The sequence below is a fragment of the Macaca thibetana genome, chromosome 5 (genome assembly GCF_024542745.1).
Source record: "Macaca thibetana thibetana isolate TM-01 chromosome 5, ASM2454274v1, whole genome shotgun sequence".
In the NCBI taxonomy this organism is placed as follows: domain Eukaryota; kingdom Metazoa; phylum Chordata; class Mammalia; order Primates; family Cercopithecidae; genus Macaca; species Macaca thibetana.
The window spans coordinates 126289511-126305973 of NC_065582.1; the positions used below are offsets into that span (position 1 = coordinate 126289511).

The 16463-nt window shown below is 38.9% G+C and overlaps 1 protein-coding gene across 5 annotated transcripts in view; it reads left to right on the forward strand.

The window, feature by feature from the left end:
- Positions 1–16463, forward strand: part of MTHFD2L (methylenetetrahydrofolate dehydrogenase (NADP+ dependent) 2 like) — a 147430-nt gene that overhangs the window by 46258 nt on the left and 84709 nt on the right. For all 5 annotated transcript variants that reach the window (XR_007725753.1, XM_050790953.1, XM_050790948.1 and 2 more), the window contains one exon: positions 1583–1690. Coding sequence is in view for 4 of the 5 variants with exons in the window: in XM_050790953.1 (XP_050646910.1) it covers positions 1583–1690 (108 nt within the window). In the remaining variant the exon portion in view is untranslated. The remainder of the gene's footprint in view (positions 1–1582; positions 1691–16463) is intronic.

The window sequence follows — 16463 nt, forward strand, 5'->3', positions numbered from 1 at the left end:
AGTCTATAGAGAGATATAAAATTATTGAAGTCAAAACATAATCCAATCCTGGCTAACAGGGTGAAACCCCATCTCTACTGAAAATACAAAAAATTAGCTGGGCATGGTGGTGGGCACCTGTAGTCCCAGCTACTCAGGAGGCTGAGGAAGGAGAATGGCATGAACCTGGGAGGTGGAGCTTGCAGTGAGCCAAGATCACACCACTGCACTCCAGCCTGGGTGACAGAGCAAGACTCTGTCTCAAAAACAAAACAAACAAACAGAAAAAAAATCCAAAATAAAATAAAATGAAGAACATTAGCCAGGCTATATATAACTGCAGTTGCAACTTATAGGAAGTGAATTTTCCACATAGTGGTGGTATATATCTACCTTTAAAATATAAACTTCATGCATTATGATGAAAACTTTTCTAAAATATATTTTTCTGTACCTTTAAAAATATGTGCTGATCACATAGTTATCATTTCTATTGACTTGGGTTTTCATTTTAAACATTTACTCTTGTACTGTACTGGATCAGGTAATGCTCTTACAGTGTATACAGATGTTTACCTCTATGTTAATTAACCCAAATTGCCTTATATGTTAATGATTTTCCTACCTCCATCATTGTTACTTCTATTTTTGGCAGCATTTTCTCCTTTCTAATCTGTTTTCTGAGAAAGAAAAACTTCCAAGAGAAAACTGATCCTAGAATCATACTCTTACAGTGTTAGTATTGGAAAATCCTTAGTTCTAACTTCTTTGCTTTACTTCTGAAGAAACTTAGTGGAAAAGAAGTAGAAGGTTCTACAGGCTTTATTTTTTAAATCTTTCTAAGTCTGTAAGTTTAATGCTTCTTTCCTATGGAGTAAAATGCATGAGCTTTGTGAAAAATGCCTGTTTTGTTCCAGTGTTGCTCAAAATTTGATTGCCAATTATGTTTGACATTGTTGTACTTTGCTTATTTTATAATTAGCGGTTAACATATGTTAAGACTCTACTCTTCTAACTCTTAATGTGAATCTCAGTGTTTAATAGTAACTTAACGTCAACTTAAGAATGTCTGTGTTTTTTAATGAGGACATAATCAGAGAAGTGCCAAATCAAAGAAGCATAAAATGAATTATTTATAAATAATGAATGTGCTCATATTATAGATAAGCCACATAATAATTCAGATTCAATTAGAAATATTTAAAAGAATATGGCCGGCCACGGTGGCTCAAGCCTGTAATCCCAGCACTTTGGGAGGCCGAGACGGGCGGATCACGAGGTCAGGAGATCGAGACCATCCTGGATAACACGGTGAAACCCCGTCTCTACTAAAAAAAATACAAAGAACTAGCCGGGCGAGGTGGCGGGTGCCTGTAGTCCCAGCTACTCGGGAGGCTGAGGCAGGAGAATGGCGTGAACCCAGGAGGCGGAGCTTGCAGTGAGCTGAGATCCGGCCACTGCACTCCAGCCTGGGCGACAGAGCGAGACTCCGTCTCAAAAAAAAAAAAAAAAAAAAAAAAAAAAATGTTTCAGTTGACTGTACAAATGTTTAATTTACTTCTTGTTATCAATTCTGTATTTAAACCTAACTCTGTATTTTAAGGAATTCAGACGTTTGGAAAAAATGTGGTTGTGGCTGGAAGATCCAAGAATGTAGGGATGCCCATTGCCATGCTTTTACACACTGATGGAGAGCATGAACGGCCAGGAGGTAGGTAGGACCTTGCAGATTCTACACTCTCTCGCAATGTTCTTCTTACATCATCAAGAAAACACTTTTGATAATGCAACTTATTATATTTGTGGGTTTATGCAGTTCAAAGTCTCCTTTATTCCTCATTTAGTGATGTGAGAGTCTTGAAAGTGACTATAGGAATTACTGAAAATATGTGGCCTTTTTCTCTATTTCTTTTCTTTTGGCTATATGTACTTTGTCTAAATAATTAATGATCAGACATTAAGAAAGGTGCAAAGCTACTAGATACAAAAAATTCACGTGCCTCAGGAAATAGAAAACAAGACATCTCTTGGATGTAGAATTCCTATAGTGGCAAGGTCTTAACACTTTAGAAATTAGCTAGTTAGTTTATTTTACAGACAAGAAAGCTGAGGCTTAGAGTTGTTATCTGATTATATAGGTTAAACAAATAGTCATTGTCCTATGAGTAGTAGTGACACTCCAAGTCACTGACAAAGCCCAGGAATATGTGTTAGCCTTAGAGAACATGCAGCCATTCCAGGTGTTGGTCATCTGAACATCATCCCAAGACCTTGGTGTCTTCAGCAGCCTAATAGCTAGATACAGAATAGCTCCCCAGAAATGTGTGGGGGTCTGTCCTACAGACCCTGACCCAATGATGGATGAATAAAGTACACTGACACACAGATATTCTGCTTTGCCAGTCCAGCTGAGCATCTGGGCCGCTTACAGACTCCACGCAAATTGCTGTAAACAGTTTTGACTGTGATCTCAATCAGTCAGCAAGACTTGCATTTATTCAGTAAAGATTAATTGACAAAGGCTTGAGTCAACACCACCAGAGTGTAATTGACATTGTGGACTTCCCAAGTAGAAGGCAATTAAGCACCCACGTTAGATCAAAGGTTAGTCTTAGGACCACACGAGTAAACAAGCTAGTTAGGTAAACTCTCCACATTCCTTTGTTTCTACTCTAGTTTACTTAACTAAAGGTAAGGGGACAAGGTTGCCTTCAGACAGATTTATTACTGAAGTTATGCAAACCCTCAGACCTTCCAAGAGGGTTTGTGGCTATTAAAAGTAAAATTTTTCCCACCAGCCTGACTGAACCACCACAGAGATGGAAATGGGGATGGAATGAAAAGGAAATCCAGCAAAGAGGTGATGGGGCATTGTTCGTGGTTGTCTGAGCCAGTGCTGTGGGAGGAGGGCACAAGGGTAATTCACCTCATCACTGTCTGCTAAATTCTGCATCTTGTTCTAATCTAGGTAAAACACCAAGTTCATGTTCTTAATAGAAGTAGTTATTGGTCTATCTATGTGTTAGAGACGTTTTGTACTTTCTTTACCATTTATTACTTCTCATCTTTCTCCCCCTAATTTTTGATACAGTACTTCATTGGTTTCTCTAATTCCAAAGAAGAGGATGGGCTACTTTTTTGCTTTCTAATATTTAACCAGAATGATCGACACCTATGTGCTCATCATGTACAACACATGCACACATGCATGCACATATACAGCATATATAGATATACAGATTTATTATTAACCTTGTTGAATTCGAGTTTCCTGATCTCAAACTTGCAATAATACTTGTTTTAGGATTTTGATTGACATGATACTTACAACATAATTTTTAAAACACAAAGCCCCAGTGGAGTGCAAAAATAATCCTAGCCTCCTGAGTAAGGACTAACATCTAAAATGATGTGGTCGATCTTTTCTCCTGACAGATCCGCCCGCCTCAGCTTTTTACAGAATATATTTTCCCCTTTCTAGTAATGCCTAAAGAGCTAAATATTGCCAGAAAATATTGCCAGAAATCAATACATATATGTATATGAATCACAGTAAATTAAGACTTGATAATGACTCCAGATAACTTTAAAAAGCCTTAGTTTTGAAGAGCTCTTAGATAGCCCAAATCCAGTGGTATGACAGTTTTCATGGTACACATCTCCAAAGTTGCATTCCTAGTTTCACTGTTCACTTCCAGCTTAGTCTATTGTTGCTTATCTCTTTCTCTCTCTCTGTATAATAAAGATATTGATTCCTATTTGCCTTTATGTAATAATTTCTGTGTCTTACCTAAGCAAGGTGCATTAGTCTGTTCTCACATGACTGTAAAGACATACCTAAGACTGGGTAGTTTCTAAAGAAAAGATGCTTAATTTGCTCACAGCTCTGCAGGCTGTACCAGAAGCTTGGAGGCATCTCCTTGGCCTTTATGAAGGCCTCAGGAAGTGTATAATTGTGGCAGAAGGCAAAGGGGAAGCCAGTATTTCTTATGGCTGGAGCAGGAAGAAGAGAAGAGGGAGGTGCTGTATACTTTTACACAACCAGATATCATGAGAACTCACTGTTGCAACAACAGCACCAAGGGAGATGGTGTTAAATCATGAGAAAGTGCTCCCATGATCCAGTTAACTCCCACCAGGCCCCACCTCCAACACTGGGGATTACAATTGAAAGTGAGATTTGGGTGAGATTCCTGCTCCAGTCATATCACAAAATAAAACAATCATTAATGTTTACCTAAGTAAACTATTTCTTCTTGGAAAATTTTGACCAAGAGCCAATTTGCAGGGTTTTTTTTTTTTTTTTTTTTTTTTTTTCATTTGCAACGTTGTTTTTATCTGTAACATGACAAGCAACAGTGTATTGCTCCGTGATTTGCTCAGTACTTTCTCTTAAACCATCCTAATTAATTCTCAGTAATTCTAGCATGTATTATGTTATTCCCATTTTACAGCTAAAGGAAATGAGCTTTAGAGAATTTAAAGGACTCATCTAAGGCCATGCAAGGAAACAGGCATTCTGGGGAGCTGGGTTCTGACTTTGTAGTTAAGAGGATAGACATGGAGTCAAACCCCCTCCATTATCAAACCCTGTGACCTTGAGCAAGTCATTTAATCTCTGTAGGCCTCCCCTTTCCTCATCTATAAAATGTCAATAATATTAATATCTCAACTTGGTTATTGTGAAAAGTAAATGAAATATTAATGTAAATTACTAATTACTGTGCCTAACATATAGTAAGTTAAATAAGCTATTGGTGCATGTAACTGTGGCAATTACCATTATTACTATTATTACAGTTAAGTCAATAATAATCTGTAGCTATTCTAACAATGGTGTGTGAAGTAACATGATCTGAGATTAATGATGTGATTTTTACCTTTATTTGAATTTTATTCTCTTCTGGTGGATTTTGTATTTGCATTTTTTGGATCATATCTGATCTTTTCTGTAAAAGATTGAATAAACTCAAAATTTATAAAAGTTTATAATGTATTTGATTAGAAATAGGACATCATAACTATCCAAATATTACTTTACAATGTATTTTTAATAGGCATCAATATATTGCATGCTAATTTCTTGATAAATTTCAATCTTGAATTATATATTTGTCTATAAAATACCTATCAAAATTAATTTACCTCTTTTATATGCAATTTTAAACTAGGTTATCCTGTGAATTAAACATATTACTTTATTTTTTATCATCTGTGATTTATTTATAGATAAATACATATGCAGTAAAAGCAGTAAAGGAAGCATTAGAAAGATAAACACAAATTCATGGTGGCAGTGACCTCTGGGGAAAGAATTATAGGATAAAATCATATATACTTTAAAAAGTATTATACTTTGTGTTATGAAATATTCTCATTTGAATGCATGTTAAAATGGAATAAAAGTGGAATAAGTTATAATACTGGTTACTTAGAAACCAGATAATTAAACTTACCTTTATTATAGTGGTACCTGGTTGCCATTAGAATTACAGTATCTAAAAGGTAACAAATTATACTAAAAATGATATTGGAAGATTTGCAACATGGGTGGTTTTTAATCTCATGCATATTTAAGAGGAGTATGATGACATATATTATTAATGTAATGAATCATTGAGAGCTGCTTACTGAAGGTTTGGAGTCTGTGGGAAAGTTAATATTTCAAACATGCATGTCTGTTAGGGCAATAATTATGGGCAGTGACTCCATGTGCATTGTTAGCTAATGAAGATAATGAAGGAGGATTAACTCGGCAAATGCATATCTATAGAACTTGTTCTAATGACACAATGTTGAGCATTCAGCTCACACTGTGTATTTATTTCTTTGCCAGAAGACATGCAGAACGCTAATGATTCATTTTTGTCTTAAAGCCAAAGGTAATTGTACTAGAAGAAAAATGGCCATACTGTAATTTAGCTTGATTAATATGTGTCTACCTATGGCTAGCTTTTAGTTTTGTTATTAAGGACATGGATCCTAGCTGTTTTTTGAGTATTTTTTTTTTAATTCCCCAAGGGCTTGAAATATTTAGCGGAGTGAGAATGTGCTAAAATCTTAAAGTAAAGGGGTAGTGCTGACACTCAATACAACAAGGAGGCAAGGAAGGAGTTACCTTCTGGTGAGAACAGACTGTCACAGAAGGCTTTGCAGAGGATGTAGCACTTTAGCTGCTATGTAGCTTATAAAGAGTAGGTGAGAGATGGTTCCTGTCCTCCCAGTGCTATAGTCTTGGTGGTGGTGATGGGGGAGCAAGGGGATATGATATACAAGTATGGGTAATTTAAATTTTATATAGTCAGTGGCACAAAATAAAATTTGGCATCCCCAAGTAAACATTCTATGTGCTTCTCAAAACTCATGGCTAATTAAGGTAACATAAAGAGAATGAGCTCCACTAATTATTAGAATGTTTGAGTACCATTGTGACCACCTATAGATCATTGTATATTTGTAATCAAACACAAGTCCAGATGCTCTCTGCTTGTATAGTCCGATTAACAATAGCAAGACCTTGTAGAAAGACAGTAACTTTATTAACCAAAGCTAGTAAAAAAAAAAAAAAGAGAGAGAGAAGCCGCCAGATTCCTATCCAAAGTAACTGCTCTGATTTGGGGTGGGGTGGTGGTGGAAGGCAGAGATTTAAAAAGGGAAAACTTGATAAAGCAGGCATGTAAGAATTGGGCAGAGTAAATGTCTATGTGTCTTGTTCTGATGGCTAACTTGGGTCCCAGTCCAGCTGGAACATGGGCTGATGTCATTTCAACAATGACTGGATTGTTAACTAGCGGCCTTGAAGTAACCTCTGGAATTTTGCGGCTGGGTCTCCAGACTTGGTCTATCTGTCTCAAGATTAGCTCCTGGAATTTCTAAGAAGGCACATAATTAGATATTAGCATATGGTTAGATAGATATGAAGGGAGGATATACCATGAGAAAGGGTGAGATGTGGAGTCTTTTTTAAGGCTAAGGAAAGGCTTCTGCAGTTTTCCTCAAGGTTGTATCTTGAAACCCAAGAGAAAGAAAAAAAAGTTGAAAATACATTTTAAAGTTAAGCTGCCCAGTTGCATTTTTTTTTTTACTTCTTTGTATGTAGTCATCTACCAGTTTCACTTTCTTTCAGAATGAAAACTGAATACCATTGGTTTTAGCATAGTGTCTTTATTTTTAGATTTAAAATGGGGAAGTAAGAAAGTCTCCAATTTCTCTAAAACATTTTTTTTCCCTTCAAGATTACAAAGTGCCATAATGATCAAGGCATTATGGTTACTAACTGTCATGAGAGGATATAGAATCAGATTTTATTTCTAATACTTTTATTTTAATTTTGAATTTTTATTTTTGAGACAGGGCCTCACTCTGTCACCCAGACTGCAGTTAATGGCATGATCACGGCTCACTGCAGCCTCAACTTCCTGGGCACAAGTGATCCTCCTGTTGGGATCACAGTTGTTGGGACCACAGGCGCACACCACCGCACCCAGATAATTGTTTGTATTTTTTGTAGAGATGGGGTCTCCTTATGTTGCCCAGGCTGGTCTCGAACTCCTGAGCTCAAGCAATCTGCCTGCCTCAACCTCTCAAAATGTTGAGATTACAGACGTGAGCCACCGCACCAAGCCTCATATTCTTAGAGTAAGTTTCTCTCGGCATACTTTTATTTCTAAGTAGGACATGTCATCTAATTAGGTGAGATTTCCTTAATTAGCCACAACATGGAATTGTATGCTGCTCCTTTGACTAAAAAGTTCTGGCATCATTGGAGTAACATTGATGCTGGCTCATTTTTAAAGAGTATTTTGACAGGGCCAGCAACCACCTGGTTTTGCTTAGAGTCCAGTGAGTCTGGTGGTGTTCTTGATTTCATCCAGCCAGTACTCATCTAGTACTTATTCTCTGGGAAACACTGTGTGATACAGCTGCATCCCACAGAAAAAGACTTAGTCCTGCCTCTCCAGAAGTTGACAGTCTGAATCATCAGGATTCATCTTTGCAGTGGGTGTTTTCTGAAGGCACTGCCTCTGCATTGGCATTCAGTTTTCACACTCGAGCTGTGCTGCTACAGCAACTTACTCTATCTCAGGTAGTTTTTCTTCAAGAGGCACCCTATCTAAATGGAACATGACAATAATTTTTGCCAGTTGAATGCCTTCCCTTTGTGAGAATTAACCCCAGTTGTGAAAAAGTTGTTTTTTTTTTTTTTTCCCCCAGCCTGGAAGTTTTATCTCCCACCTACAGGACATAATAACACAGTAGTGGAAGCTTGAGGCAGTGCAACGTGATGTGAGTGGTATGTGTGATTAAGCTCAGCCTGGTGGCAGGTTGGGCCAAGCTCTTTTAGGTTTCAAAGAGAGGAGCCAAATAGGAACGCCTAGGAATGCAGGAGTCATGCAAAGTGATCACACCACTGAGACTGACACTCTTAGTCTTATTGGCAGTGGAGTGGAGTGGGATGTTTGCTGCCTCTGAGGAAGGAACCATTGTCTAACTGGGGCAGGGGATGGCAAGTATTTAGTCTCTGCCACTCTCATCCCACTACCCCCAGCTTAGAAGGAAAAGATGTTGGGGATATTATGTTCTGTGATGTCTCTACGTTGATTAGACTTTACTGCATTACATATTTGAATTTGGGTAGTGGAAGACTGTAGAAAAGACCAAATGATAGTTCTATTCTCATTTTCTAAATTGAATAATAGAAGCACTGTTTCATTTTCAGTGTCTTCTAAATTCAGCCATTTAGTATCTGCACAGCACTGCACCTGGAAATTACGTATTATTATCAGACAACTGGGACTATTACACTGTTGAAAAGAACAGTAAAGCTTATTTTAAATGGAGAGTGGAGTCCAAATCTTTTTCTTTCAATTCCTCTCTTTCTCCATGACTTCATAGTATTGTAGGACATTTTTCTTAATTCAGCTAAAAGCCGAGTTCTTGTCACACAACCAGGAAAAATTAGGTTTGTGGACACATAAAAGGGTGAGAAAAATGGAATTTACTGAGTGAAAAGGAAAAACTCAGCAAAGTGAGAAGGATTCCTGTTAACAGGCCCAAATCTCACCAGTTGAATCCCAAGTTACCACCCAGGAAAAGAAGAGGCCAGACTCCTCCCATCTGCAAACGACATGAACTTCCATGGCTCCAACCCATTCCCCCAGAGCGTCACCCAGTAAGAGGTTCTCCAAGGAGCCCTTTTTGCTTGGCTGATTCATTTCTCCCTCTAAAGTACATCTAACTGCCGTTAGAATAAGGATAGTGGTAAGGGCAAAGACTGATCTTAACTGCTTGCTGCTGACAGGGGGTGCTGTTTTGAGGAAATGTCAGTCCAGTCTGCCTCAGAAGCTTATCTAAGGGTCCCCAGCAGAAGAGGCCATTGTATGAGGCTCCAGTTGCATGACCGTTTAGAGTTTGATGGCCTGCAGGGGAAAAGAGATAAACTGGATTATTAGAAAACATGTATCAAAACAAAACAAGTGGGGGCAAGGACAGCTCACAAATCCTAGACCTTTTACTGGTTTGCACAGGGAGAGTGAGGCCAAAAGCCTGACATTAAAAAACAAAAAACAAAACAATACAAAAACACACTTCAAGTTCTGGGATACATGTGCAGAACATGCAGGTTTCTTACATAGGTGTACATGTGCCATGGTGGTTTGCTGCACCCATTAACCTGTCATCTACATTAGGTATTTCTCCTAATGTTATCCCTCACCTTGCCCCCCACCACCCAACAGGCCCTGGTGTGTGATGTTTCCCTCCGTGTATACATGTGTTCTCATTGTTCAACTCCCACTTATGAGTGGGAACATGCGGTGTTTGGTTTTCTGTTCCTGTGTTAGTTTGCTGAGAATGATGGTTTCTAGCTTCATCCATGTCCCTGCAAAGAACATGAACTCATTCCTTTTTATGGCTGCATAGTATTCCATGGTGTATATGTGCCACATTTTCTTTATCGAGTATATCATTGATGGGCATTTGGGTTGGTTCCAAGTCTTTGCTGTTATAAGTAATGCTGCAATAAATATATGTGTGCATGTGTCTTTATAACAGAATGATTTATAATCCTTTGGGTATATGCCCAGTAATGGGATTGCTGGGTCAAATGGTATTTCTGGTCCTAGATCCTTGGGGAATCGCCACACTGTCTTCCACAATGGTTGAACTAATTTACACTCCCACCAACAGTGTAAAAACGTTTCTATTTCTCCACATCCTCTCCAGTATCTGTTGTTTCCTGACTTTGTAATGATCTCCATTCTAACTGGTGTGAGATTGGTATCTCATTATGGTTTTGATTTGCATTTCTCTAATGACTAGTGATGGTGAACTTTTTAAATATGTTTTTTGGCCACATAAATGTCTTCTTTTGAGAAGTGTCTGTTCATATACTTCACCCACTTTTTGATGGGGTTGTTTTTTCTTTCTTGTAAAGTTGTTTAAGTTTCTTGTAGATTCTGTATATTAGCCCTTTGTCAGATGGATAGATTGCAAAATCTCCCATTCTGTAGGTTGCCTGTTCACTCTGATGACAGTGTCTTTTGCTGTGGAGAAGCTCGTTAGTTTAATTAGATCCCATTTTTCTGTTTTGGCTCTTGTTGCCATTGCTTTTGGTGTTTCAGTCACGAAGACTTTGCCCACGCCTATGTCCTGAATGGTATTGCCTAGGTTTTCTTCTAGGGCTTTTATGGTTTTAGGCCTTATGTTTAAGTCTTTAATCCATCTTGAGTTAATTTTTGTATGAGGTGTAAGGAAAGATTCCAGTTTCAGTTTTCTGCATATGGCTAGCCAGTTTTCCCAACACCATTGATTAAATAGGGAATCCTTTCCCTATTACTTTTTTTTTTTTTGGTCAGGTTTGTCACAGATCAGATGGTTGTAGATGTGTGGCATTATTTCTGAGGCCTCTGTTCTGTTCCATTGGTCTATATATCTGTTTTGGTACCAGTACCATGCTGTTTTGATTACTGTGGCCTTGTAGTATAGTTTGAAGACATGTAGTATGATGCCTCTAGCTTTGTTCTTTTTGCTTAGGATTGTCTTGGCTATACGGGCTTTTTGTTGGTTCCATATGAAATATTTTTTTGTCTAATTTTGTGAAGAAAGTCAGTGATAGCTTGATGGGGATAGCATTGAATCTTTAAATTACTTTGGGCAGTATGGCCATTTTCATGATATTGATTCTTCCTATCTATGAGCATGGAATATTTTTCCATTTGTTTGTGTCCTCTCTTATTTCCTTGAGCAGTGGTTTGTAGTTCTCCTTGAAGAGGTCCTTCATATCCCTTTAAGTTGTATTCCTAGGTATTTCATTCTCTTTGTAGCAATAGTCAATGGGAGTTCGCTCATTATTTGGCTGTTTGTCTATTATTGGTGTATAGGAATACTTGTTATTTTTTCACATTGATTTTGTATCCTGAGACTTTGCTGAAGTTGCTTATCAGCTTAAGGAGATTTGGGGCTGAGGTGATAGGGTTTTCTAAATATATAATCACGTCATCTGCAAACAGAGACAATTTGACTTCCTCTCTTCCTATTTGAATACCCTTTATTTTTTTTTCCTCTTGCCTGATTTCCCTGGCCAGAACTTACAATATTATATTCAGTGGGAATGGTGAGAGAGGGCATCCTTGTCTTGTGCCAGTTTTCAAAGGGAATGTTTCCAGCTTTTGCCCAATCAGTATGATATTGACTGTGGGTTTGTCATAAATAGCTCTTATTATTTTGAGATGTGTTCCATCAATATCTAGTTTATTGAGAGTTTTTAGCATGAAGTCATGCTGAATTTTATTGAAGGCCTTTTCTGCATCTATTGAGATAATCATGTGATTTTTGTCTTTGGTTCTGTTTATGTGATGGATTCTGTTTGTTGATTCGCATATATTGAACCAGCCTTGCATCCCATTGATAAAGCCAACTTGATTATGCTGGATAAGCTTTTTCATGTGCTGTTGGATTTGGTTTGCCAGTATTTTACTGAGAACTTTCACATTGATATTTATCAGGGATGTTGGCCTGAAATTTTCTTTTTTTGTTGTGTCTCTGCCAGGTTTTGGTATCAGGATGATGCCGGCCTCATAAAATGAATTAGGGAGGAGTCCCTCTTTTTCTAGTGTGTGGAATTTGCACATGAGATGGGTCTCCTGAATACAGCACACTGATGGGTCTTGACTCTTTATCCAATTTGCCAGTCTGTGCCTTTTAATTGGGGCATTTAACCCTTTTACATTTAAGTTTAATATTGTTATATGTGAATTAGATCCTGTCATTATGATGCTAGCTGGTTATTTTGCCCATTAGTTGATGCTATTTCTTCATAGTGTTGATGGTCTTTACAATTTGGTATGTTTTTGCAGTGGGTGATATTGGTTTTTACTTTCCATATTTAGTGCTTTCTTCAGGAGCTCTTGTAAGGCAAGCCTGGTGGTGACAAAATCTCTCAGCATTTACTTGTCTGTAAAGGATTTTATTTCTTCTTCTCTTATGAAACTTAGTTTGGCTGGGTATGAAATTCTGGATTGAAATTTTTTTTCTTTAAGAATGTTGAATATTTGCCCGTACTCTCTTCTGGCCTATAGTGTTTCTGCAGAGAGATCTGTTGTTAGTCTGATGGGCTTCCCTTTGTGCCTTTGTGGGTAACCCAACATTTCTCTCTGGCTGCCCTTAACATTTTTTCCTTCATTTTAACCTTGTTGAATGTGATGGTTATGTGTCTTGGTATTGCTCTTCTCTTGGAGTATCTTTGTGGTGTTCTCTGTGTTTCCTGAATTTGAATGTTGGCCTGTCTTGCTAGGGTGGGGAAGTTCTCCTGGATAATATTCTGAAGAGTGTTTTCCAACTTGGTTCCATTCTCCCTGCCACTTTTAGGTATAGCAGTCAAACATAGGTTTGGTCTTTTCACATAGTCCCATATTTCTTAGAGGTTTTGTTCCTTCCTTTTCATTCTTTTTTCTCTAATCTTGTGTTCTTGCTTTATTTAATTAAGTTGATCTTTAATCTCTGATATCCTTTCTTCTGCTTGATCAATCTGCTATTGATTCTTGTGTATGGTTCACAAAGTTCTCGTGCCGTGTTTTTCAGCTCCATCAGGTCATTTATGTTCATCCCTAAATTGGTTATTCTAGTTAGCAATTCCTGTAACCTCTTTTCAAGGTTCTTGTCTTCCTTACGTTGGGTTAGAACATGCTCCTTTAGCTCAGAGGAGTTTGTTATTACCCACCTTCTGAAGCCTACTTCTGTCAATTCGTCAAACTCATCCTTCATCTAGTTTTGTTCCCTTGGTGGTGAGGGGTTGTGATCCTTTGGAGTAGAAGAGGCGTTCTTGTTTTTGGAATTTTCAGCCTTTTTGCGCTGGTTTTTCCTCATCTTTGTGAACTTATTTACCTTTGGTCTTTGATGTTGGTGACCTTCGGATAGGGTTTTTGTGTGGACGTCCTTTTTGTTGATGTTGGTGCTACTCCTTTCTGTTTGGTAGTTTTCCTTCTAACAGGTCCCTCTGCTGCAGGTTTACTGGAGTTTGCTGAAAGTCCACTCCAATCCCTCTTTGCCTGGGTATCACCAGTGGAGGCTGCAGAACATCAAAGATTGCTGCCTGTTCTTTCCTCTAGAAGCTTCATCCCAGAGGGGCCCCCGCTAGATGCCAGCCAGAGCTCTCCTGTATGAGGTGTCTATCGACCCCTGCTGGGAGGTGTCTCCCAGTCAGGAGGCACGAGGGTCAGGGATCCACTTGAGGAGGCAGTCTGTCCCTCAGCAGAGCTCGAATGCTATGCTGGGAGATCCACTACTCTCTTAAGAGCTGGCAGGCAGGAATGTTTAAGTCTGCTGAAGCCGCACCCACAGTCACCCCTTCCCCCAGGTGCTCTGTCCCAGGGAATGAGAGTTTTATCTATAAGCCCCTGACAGGGGCTGCTGCCTTTCTTTCAGAGATGCCCTGCCCAGTGAGGAGGAATCCAGTGAGACAGTCTGGCAACAGCAGCTTTGTTGGCTCCATCTCAGTCGAACTTCCCTGTGGCTTTGTTTACACTGTGAGGGGAAACTGCCTACTTAAGCCTCAGTAATGACAGAATGCCCCCCTGCCATCCTGAACAAGCTCGAGTATCCCAGGTCAACTTCAGACTGCTTTGCTGGCAGTGAGAATTTCAAGCTAGTGGATCTTAGCTTGCTGTGCTCTGTGGGATGGGATCTGTTGAACTAGACCACTTGGCTCCCTGGCTTCAGCCCCCGCAGAGTGAACGGTTCTGTCTTGCTGGCATTCCAAGTGACACTGGGATATGAGAAAAAAACTCCTGCAGCTAGCTTGGTGACTGCCCAAACGGCCGCCCGATTTTGTGCTTGAAACCCAGGGCCCTGGTGGTGTAGGCACCTGGGGGAATCTCCTGGTCTGCAGGTTGCAAAGACTGTGGGAAAAGCATAGTACCTGGGCTGGAATGCACCGTCCCTCACATCACAGTTTCTCATAGCTTCCCTTGGTTAGGGGAGGGAATTCCTCGACCCCTTGTGCTTCCTGGGTGAGATGACACCCCACCCTGCTTCAGCTCACCTCTGTGGGCTGAACCCACTGTCTAACCTGTCCCAATGAGATGAGCCAGGTACCTCAGTTGGAAATGCAGAAATCACCCGCCTTCTGCATTGATCTCGCTGGGAGCTGCAGACTGGAGCTGCTCCTATTCGGCCATCTTGCCAGTTACCTTCTTGTTACTGTTCTTAACTTAAAACTAAAAATTCCACCCTCATGAGCACATAGCAATGTTTAAAACACAATGCAAATGAGAATAGTGAAGAAAAAGGGGAGGGGAGGGCTGGAACTAAAAGTAGAGCCAAAAACTTCTACTAAAGATAGGCATATTATTAGGTCTGCATGGATATATTCCTACTGCCAAGCACACTGCACTTTATATAATGGTGCTGAATGTATGTTTGGTGAATTTATTTAATTGAGTTTAAACTAGATGTGCTATGATTGGGTCACTAATTTTATCCTGAGAACTTGTTAGCAGGAAAATAAATGACAGTTATCCAATGAATTGTCTTTAAGATTAAAAATAAACATGTGCTCAATAAAAATAAAACACTTTTCTAACATTAAAACTAAAAAAGTATTTCTCCTGAGGGATTTTATAAACAGAAAACTATAAAATAAATTGAATAATATTCATAAAATGCTTGTTAAGTTAACAAAAGGGCCACATTTTATAGGGTAATTTCTTTTATCATTTAAGCATAGATTAAAGCTATTATTGGCAGCATTACTCTTACCTCACTAAACATTTCTTCTCATTCTCCGTTTCTGGGACATTCTTTGCCTCCCAACTTTTAAACCAGTAGTTCTCAAGCTTAGCTGCCCACTAGAATCATCAGGAGGCTTTAAAAATAGAACTGCCTATGCCCAACACAGATAAAAATTAAATCAGAATCATTAGAAGTAGAACCTGAGTGTCAGCAAGTATATTTTAGAAGACTCCATGGAAAAATCCCAGTGTGGTCAGTGTTGAGAATGATTTCTCAAGGAAACATTGGAATGACACCAGGACTTTTTTTATTCATAGCCAGTCCCTCAGTGGGCCTTTGCAGCCCTATGGCTTTAAATATCATTTCTGTCTCCTGTATGCTTTAGACCCATATAACCATGATGCACTTGAGAACTCCAGTTGCATGGCTAATACCCATTTCAATCCTATATGCAAACCTTCACTCATAATTTTACTCCCCTTAGTTTTCCCCATCTTAATGAGTGGTACCATCAATTTTTCTGATTGATCAGTCAATCCTTGACTTCTCTCTTTCTCTCACATCCTTTGTCTAACATTAGCAATCTGTGTAAAATATGCCTGTGATATCACCACCTGGACTAATAAGATCCTAGTTGAGACAACTTCTGTTTCTCACTTGGAACACTGAAATATTTATGAACTAGTTTCCCTTCATCCACCCTTGTCCCATCTTTCATTCACAGTCTGTTTTCCACATGGTAGGTCTTGATCACCCATGTCTTCCTGTAACACCCATCACAACATGACACCAGAATAACATCCAGGTTCCTTACCATGATATGCAAGACCTTATATGGTCTGTCCCTGGGCTGTATCTCCTAAATCACTTCCTAGCATTCTCATGCCCCATCACTGCCCACTGCCCCACCATATCTGCTTTCCTGGAATATGTCTTATGTGCTCATGTCTCAGTGTCTTTGCACCTGATTTCCTTTCTTCCTGGAATACTTTTTTCCCCAAGTTACTTCCTTCAGGTTTTTGTCCAAATGTCACCTCAGGTTGCCCCTGACCACCTTACCAAAATTGCATTTAATGTCTATAGTAGAAAGCTTATTTTTAGTTTGTTTTTATATTTTATTTATTCATTGCTTAAAGTTGCAGTAGTAGCTTGCAGAGATCAAGAAATATTCAAATCTAGAATTTTTGGCTTCATTTGTCTAAAACAGAACTCAGGCTTGTTTTTTTCCATTGCTGTTCTGTGCATGTTTACTGAGT